General features: G+C 47.2%; 1 protein-coding gene across 1 annotated transcript in view; it reads right to left on the reverse strand.

Annotated features, from left to right (window-relative positions):
• Positions 1 to 2,107: 2,107 nt before the first annotated feature.
• Positions 2,108 to 8,335, reverse strand: part of PRDM16 (PR/SET domain 16) — a 180,457-nt gene continuing 174,229 nt past the window's right edge. The window contains exons 12-15 of the mRNA XM_057382483.1: positions 7,998 to 8,172; positions 6,831 to 7,061; positions 5,464 to 5,638; positions 2,108 to 3,138 (exon numbers count right to left, since the gene is read on the reverse strand). Coding sequence (XP_057238466.1) covers positions 3,004 to 3,138; positions 5,464 to 5,638; positions 6,831 to 7,061; positions 7,998 to 8,172 — 716 coding nt within the window. The 3' untranslated portion in view covers positions 2,108 to 3,003. The remainder of the gene's footprint in view (positions 3,139 to 5,463; positions 5,639 to 6,830; positions 7,062 to 7,997; positions 8,173 to 8,335) is intronic.

Below are 8,335 nucleotides of genomic sequence, written 5' to 3' on the forward strand. Positions count from 1 at the left end.
TTTATCTTAACTGAAAAAATTGAAACTTGTAATCAGTGCTAAATCAGAGGGATTGGGAGAGCCAACAACACAAGCTAGAGAAAACGGGGAAAACTCAATTAGAAAATAGCAGAAGAAAAAAACCTCATTTCATGGTTTTAAACCCTATGTTTTTAATGTCCTCAATTCCTGTCTGGAAAATACCTCCCCATCCTTGGCCAGAACCAGGAGATCCATGGAGAGCCAGGATGAATCCAGGGAAGGGGACAGTGACAACATGAGCTCAGTCAGAGCACAGACCTGACCAACWGCTTCTGGAGAAATGACACAATCTGACAGCAGGGCTGAGAAAGCGACAGGGAGACCATAAATACCCCAAATAAATCCCCACAAGAACACTTGCATTCCTTAATATTGGCCCMTATTTTGGTGTCCAGCTCACTGCCACTCCCTCAGTCACTTTGTCACCTCTCTGTGCTGCGGGAAGCGATGCTGACCTGCCCAAAGGTTTCCTCAAGGACGAACAAAGCATGGGTCAGAGCACACAAACTCTCCCCGCTGCCCACAGATCTTGTTCTGGCATAACAGGCAGAGCCACATTTGACCAGAGAGATGCTCAGACATGTGGTTTGCCCTAAGCAGCTGTCAGGAGCTGCAGCTGGAATGGGACAGGATGGATCCATCCCCATGGTTAAGGCCATTTCCATGTTCTCCTGGAGCCAGTGAGGCAGAGCATCTCCACTGCCCTCTCCTCCTCCTCCTGTGCTGTTCCCAGTCACCAGAACTTTCCTCCAAGGCCCCAGGAATTCCAAGGCAAAGGGAAGCCAAGGGATGATTGTCTGGAGAATTGGCAGCAGCGCTGGCAGCACTGACTGGGCTCATTTGGCACATGGACAAAACCTTCCTGCTCCCTGCTTATCCAACATCCAACCTCAACAACACCATTTTGGTCCTTCACTACACGCTTATATTGACATGATTTCTTCACAAGAATGGTATCTAATGCCAAAAAAAGAATAAAAAAATACTGTTAAGGAAGAAATAATAAAGGAATTATCCCAAAATTACAAATTATATACAGATTAAAATAAATCAGGAAAAGAAACAATTCTTTTATTATTTTCAGTTGGCCCCTGTGGGAATAATTTAAAGGCCGAGTGCTGGGCAGGGCTGTGCTGCAGCCACCGGAGTGGGGAKGGGAKGGSACAGGAGGGGACAGGAGGGGACAGGAGGGGACAGGAGGGGACAGGGCTGTCCCTCTGCTCCACAGAGCCGGGGTTCCTCCGGCAGTGTTGGCTCTCGGGCTTTTTCTGCCCAAGACCTTTGTGCAAAAACGTGAGGCAGTTCGCTTACACTGCCTGCTGCTCTCAGAGCCTTGGGCACTTTCACAGGATCTCATGGAAAATCAAAAAAAGGGGAGGGCGAATTTTCTTGGAAAACACACGGATGCTGCTAATTTACCTTTTGTTCCCTCTGTACCAAAGCCACCCTGGCTGCTTTCCCMTGGGGGCTCTCTGGGGCTCCCCAAAAACAGCCTCACGTTTGCTCTTGGGGGCAAAGCTGACTCGGAAATGTATCAMACCCAACTCCAACTCTGCTGTGCTCAGAGAGTTGTTTCTGTTGTTTTGGCTTGCTGGAATGAGGCTTCCCAAGCTGGAATGGCTTAGAACCCTCCACCTGCCCTTTTCCCTGCTTTTCCTACCTATTCCATAAAGGAATGTCATCTCCAAATTCCCTGTTCTTACAGCAGATGGGAATTTTAAGGGAGAACGGCACAAAGCCTGCAGGATTTCTGGAGGCTGCTGTGTACGAGTAAGAGAAGATGAGGCTTTGAAGCGATTTGAAATCACTCAGAAAATCTCTGCGAGCAATTTTAGAGTCGGAGAGACAACAGGATTGTTATCTCCGTGCTCAGGCAGAGCTCTGCACCCCTCAGGCTGCTGCAGCACGGAAATGTTCCTCTTTCTACCTAAATTACAGACCAGCAGCAGCGGGCAGTGCGGAGGAAAACCAGGCCAAAGCGAGGGTGTGAATCAGAGATCTCTGCCACAGATACCRTCAAAATGGGGTGATGTCACCCCAAAACCTGGGAGGTGACACAGGACATGTGTCCGAGCTGCCCCAGGTGAGGCCAGGCTTGCCCAGCACACATTTCCTTGTGCACAGCTGGGAAAGGCTTTACCCYGTGACCTTTGCCTGGGGAAATCCAGGCATTTCCAGGATTGTCCCAGACACTCCCAGCTCGGGCTCACAGGCACCAGCAGGGATGGGGAGCTCTCCCAGCCTGGCACAGGTGGAAGGCACTCAGGGCACTCAGGTGATGATCCGTGTGACACATCTGTCACCCCAACCTGGACACCATTCCAGGCTGGAGATGTCTCAGCTGGTGTGTGATAACTGCAGGCAACGTGGCCTCGTCTCGTTGGAGGAGTTTTGAGCCACACCAGGGTGTTTTTGGGAAAAAAGGACAGGACGGTGTTCCTGTGGCAGTGCAGAATTCCCAATCCTTCCAGGGGTCAGCTGAACATGGTGGATTCGCCCTTCCCTGGTCTAACTCCAGCGGCTGTGTCAGAATTGCACCAGGGACAGACAGGTCACACCTGGCTCTCTTCCCTTGGTGCTTTCACCACTCAGCTGGGTGGGCAGGAAATGCTGCTGTGGGGTTCCAAAATGCTGCTCCTGCTGCTCCTGGCTCAGTGAAGGTTTGGAGGGGCCAATCTTTGATTGCACTGCTGCAATTCGTGTCTTGCTCATGCTATTTCCTACAGGCTGTGAAATCCTGGGGCTGCTTCAGGGCTATCCATCTGGGGAGAGGTTCRCTCTGATAAATTAGACAGGAAAACTCTGGAGAGATAAAAAAATGCAGGGCGTGTGGGTCAGATGTGACAGGTTTCCTTCTCAGCCCAAAGTCCAGACGACTCCCTGAGGCCCTCTCATCCATCTTCTGCTCGCTGGGATTTTGCTGGGATGGCTGCAGCACCACGGCTGCCTCGCCTGGGCTCCGGCCAGTGCCTTGTGGACCTCTCAGAGGTGGTTGATGGGGTTAAAGGTCCCCGACTCTGAAGCTGCTCCTGCCATGTCCAACCAGGCCCCCAGAGAGTTCTGGGAGGACGTGTGGAGGGGAGCGTTCTCAGACAGGGACAGCATCATTGCATAAGCCTGGGGGAGAGAGGGAGGCAGAGACATAGGTGAGAACACGGCCAGGATGGAGGAACGCTCCTTGTGGAGCTCAGCACCTCTAACCCTGCACACCCAGACCAGCAGCATCCCCTGGGCTGGGATAAATCCACATCCAATCTGCTCCAAATACTCAGATTGGTTGTGGTTTATAGGGACATTGGTCATGGTTTTTAGGGACAGTCAGCAGAGAKCATCATTCCCACTGGCTCTGGAAGCCACCCTGCCCTGCCCTCAATACACAAATCTCCACGTGATTCCAGGGGAAAGCAGTGGTTACTGGGGCTTGTTCTTATTAAAAACACACCCCCAGCCAGGCCACGGGTTTGGTGAGGCTGGGCTGGGCTAGCAGTGCCTTGGGAATGGGGCAGCAATGCCCAGTGGGGTGAGCAGCTGCTCATCCTGACCCCATGCCTGGTGACGCCAGTGTGGGAATTTGGGAATGTGGRATTCTCCTTGGCATAACCAGGGTGGATTCACTGCAGCCAGAAATGCAGCCAGACTCGTTTGCCCTCTGACAATCTGCTGCTTCCTTGGAACTCGYTGCTCTCCCTCCATCAGGACACAAAATCTGTGTCACACACCTCTGTGTCCTTTCACTGCTCACAGATGACAACCTCAAACAGCCAAGGGGAAAACCATGTCATTGTCACCCACAGCCTGGAAAGGAGGAGGACACAGTCCCCACCCTCCCTGGCCTGGGAAASAGATCCAGTTTTGTGGTCTGGTGGACACACACGCTTCCAAAATGGCTTAAAATTAAACCAAAGCAGTGCTGTGCTGCTCACACAAACTATTCCTACTGATGGYTTAAATTATTTATGTTGATTATTGGGATTCAAGTGTAAAACTGAGTGAAAACCCCAAAACACCCTCCCCAACCCAAGCAAGGTTGGACCTACCAGGGTGGTACATTTTGGGAAAGAGCAGAGCAGAGTTAGTGCATTTGGGATGTTAGTGACAGGACACAGGCAAGGGGCAGGCAAGGGGCTTGTGCTTAAATGGCTGTCACCCCAAAAAAATCTTCTGACCCTCCCCAGCCTCACTGCCGACTCCCAATATGAAGAAAGGCAAAAATTGCACAAGTTTTGGGTGATGCAAATCAAAAATCCTGTTCTGCATGGTGGCTGTGCTCTGGTGGGTGTTTGAAATCGATTTTGGGATAAATTCTRTTGCTTGAGGGTCAGAAAGGGACTCTGAGTGTCCTTTCTCCAGGCCAGTCTGCTGAGGTCCTTCATTGAACAGATTTTTTGTGAGAATCCTCGTGGAGGGATCAGACCAACTCCATAAACCCAGACTGAGAATCCTGGCTAATGAAAAAGCAGAAAGTACACACACAGATCTGCCCCAAACCTTCAGGTTTCTCTCAGAACTCCAGTAATTCTGAGATGCCATTTGGAGGGTTTTTTTGGCAGGCCTGAAGTGGTCTGGCCTACTGGTTTTGGGATTTTTTTTGTTTGTTTTGGTTTTTTTTTTTTTTTTTTGTTTTTTTTTGTTTTGTGGGGTTTTTTTGTGGTTTTTTTTTTTCTTTTTGTTTTCTCGGGTTTTTAAAACTTTTTTTTTTTAATATGGTTTACTTTCAGAAATCAAGGAGATTAACAAGGAGACCCTCTAGACATGCAAGCATAGCAATTCCTGGAAATATTATCATGACACCTGTTTTAACCAAATCCAAGGCCCCTTCATCACTGTTTCTGCAGACCAAACCTCAGTGGTTACCAACAGAAGAGCCACCCCAAAGTATGAATAAAAAAAGGAGTTATAAAAACATTTATACAGACAGATAAAAACAGACAGATGACTCTCTCTTCCTGTATAACCCCGTTCTCACTGCATGGGCTGAGATAAATCCATCTGAAAGTGGTGCCCACTTCCTTCCTCCTCTTTTTCAGTTTAGTTGCAACAAGATATATTCATGTGTGTGTTAGAATTCTTGCTGGAAAGGGGAAAATAACCCTCTGGAAGGGGGAAATAACCCACTGGAAAGGGGAAATAACCCACTGAAGGGTAAAATAACCTGCTAGAAGCATAAAATAACCTGCTGGAAAAGGGAAATAACCCACTGAAGGATAAAATAACCTGCTGGAAAGGTAAAATAACCCACTAGAAGGGTAAAATAATCTGCTGGAATGGGCAAATAACACACTAAAGGATAAAATAACCTTCTGGAAGGGGCAAATAACCCACTGAAGGGTAAAATATCTTGCTGGAAGGGGCAAATAACCCTTGGCTAGAGGTGGCCAGCTGCTCCCTAATCCTGCTGTACACACCGGTGGCAAGCTAGGAAAACGTTCTGGATATACCCACCTGGTTTTTAGCCTGCCTGTACAGAGTCTGTTTTATTGTCTCAGAGTCTAAGGTGGAATTAAACACATCTTTAACTTCAAATGCTTCCTCGGCCGCTTTGCGGAGATCCAGCCCCTTCCCAAAATTCGGCATCTGCTCCAAATCTAACAGGCCGGCTTCTTCCTCCTCAATACACCTGTACCAATGACCAGGGGTGACCTGTGTTAGCTGGTCTGGCCCACAGGCTGCATGCACCACCCACGGGGGCTCACGAGCCGCATGCGTGAAGGGACGGACGGACAGACGGACACCGAGACGGACACGGGATGGGAGGAGCGAGGAAGAAGTGGAGAGCAACAAGATGAAGGTTCTGGCTGAGGTGTTACTGTGGGATTTCCCCCCAGAAACAGGGGGAAATGCAGGAAAAAGAGAGCTGTGTGCAGCAATCTTTTGTTTTAAAGGTGATGTTCGGGGGGGAAAAAAAAAAAAAAAGCTTTCACTTTTTAGAGAGTCATGGAATCTGAATTGGGTTGGAAGGGATCTTAAAGATTGTCCTGTTCCACCTCCTGCCATAGGCAGGGACACCTTCCTCTAGACCCAAGCCCTGTGCAGCCTGGCCTTGGACACTTCCAGGGGCAGCCACAGMTTCTCTGGTACCCCGTGCCAGGGCCTCACCATCCTCACAGGAAAGGATTTCCCCCAAAGATCAAATCTAAATTTCTCCTCTTTCAGTTTGAACCCATCCTCCCTTGTCCTGTCACTCCAAGCTCCTGGGAACAGTCTCTCTCCAACCTTCCTCTAGCTCTCTTCAGGCACTGGAAGGCCACGATTAGGCTGAACAATCCCAATTCTTCCAGCCTTTCCTCCCAGCAGATCCTTCTGATCATCTTGGTGCCTCCTCTGGAGTCTCTCCAGCAGCTCCAGGTCCTCCCTGTGCAGCTCTGCAGGTAASRTCTCACCTGAGAGGGGCAGAGGGGCAGAATCYCCTTTTTGCTAGAGCTCAGAAGCCAAGAATATTTTGCTGCAACCCAAAGRTCCACAGCAGCACCAAAGTCACTGCAGAGACATCTTTTCCCTCACCCTGACCAGAGTTTTGGGGAGAAAAACCATCTCTGCTGAGCTGCTGCACCCTGAAAACTCCACAATTTGAGCCAGACTGACTCTTCTCCTTGGATATCACCCCAGGCTCTCCTTGCAGTCCACTTGTCTCGTGTCCCCCATGGCGGTGAAATGGAATCTGGAGTGAAGGTTGGAATCGCACCGGCGGCATGGCGCAACAAACAAACAAAAAACGAAACAAAACAAAACAAACCAAAACGCACGCACGGCACTCGCGATGCGCCACGGCCGCGGGCAGGGGTTGAACTGAGCCCTCCTGAGCTCCTCACCTTCGGCTGTGATCAAAGCTCATGGTGAGAGCCGTGGGCTCCTCGTCCTCCTCGTCCTCGAACGCTCCCCGTGGCTCCGCTGTGGGCGACGCCGTCTCGTCCTGTGATTTCCCCGTCAGGCTGTCGTCGTCTTCCTCTTCCAGTTCTTCGTCCTCGTCGTCCACGTCTTCTGTTTTCTCGTTCGCTAATCCGTGGCACTGGGAATTGCCGTCRATGTCTTGGATTTCTGGCCTGAAGTGTTTGGTGGAGATGGGGAGGGAGGAGAAGAAGAGGAAAAAAAAAAGATGGCAAATGTTTAAGTCGTAAATTCCTGCTGGAATGCCAGAATTTGATAATGTTATTCGCATATATGAATGCAGAGACATACATATAAATAAATATATATATATATAATTTAATATATATTATATTTTACATTATATATATATTTGATAATATATAATATCATTATTATATTGTATATTATATAAAATATATATTAATATATTATTCATTTTATTTAAATAAAAAAATTAATTATTATATATATAGTATATATAGTATAGTATATACAGTATAGTATATATAGTGTATATAGTGTATATAATGTATATTATATATAGTATATATATAGTATATATAAATATATATAGATATATATTTAATAAGAGAAAATATAACATATGATTATACTGTTTAATACTATATAATGTTCATTATTATTTAATTGATATGTATTTTTACATATTAATTATTCCCACTTTCAGGGATGGGGCAATGTGTGCCAGGGCCTCCCCAACACACATATTATTATTTTTTTAATATATGTATATATATATAGGTATATAGTTTTTATATATATATTATTTAAGATGTGACAAAGAAGAAACCCGAAGTGCTTCCGGTATTTAAAAATCACCCTTCACTGCTCTTAAGGATCAATAAATTTATCAAGAGCACACCAACCCCAATGTTTTCCAAACTACAACTTTGTGCAGCATGGATTTAATTTTTTTTTTCATCCCTTAAAATATAATGTCTGTGTGACAAGCAGCCTTCCTCCTTCTCTGGGCTCTGTCCTCAAACCATTTCCATCCAAAAATCAGGGAATTCAGCCCCAATTCCCTCTGGTATTATTCTGTTTTTCGTGCCTGTCCTGTCCGCAGTGAATTTGGTTTTCACGTCTACCTTTTATCTGCTAAAGCCGACGCTTGGTTCATCTCGCTATTTGCAATAAAATTTCTGATTTCGGAAAAGTAGGAATCCTCTTTTTCATCTAAAAGTGCATGGTTGTCTGATTCCGAGTTGGGGGAGGAGGCGCTGGTCCCGAGGTGGTTGGTGATGACTCCGGAGTGCTGGCTCACTGTGGGATGGGAATTGGAGAGAGAACAGAAGAGAAAAGAGGAGAGACAACAGGAGACTCCATCAGGCATTGGCAAAGCCATGATTTAGGGCAAACAAAAAGGAAAAACATTCTCAACAGCCCTCTCACTTTATATCAATGATTTTACATTCAGGAGGAAACT

This window comes from Malurus melanocephalus, unplaced genomic scaffold (assembly GCF_030028575.1).
Source record: "Malurus melanocephalus ecotype Western Australia unplaced genomic scaffold, MMel_1.1 scaffold_569, whole genome shotgun sequence".
In the NCBI taxonomy this organism is placed as follows: Eukaryota; Metazoa; Chordata; class Aves; order Passeriformes; family Maluridae; genus Malurus; species Malurus melanocephalus.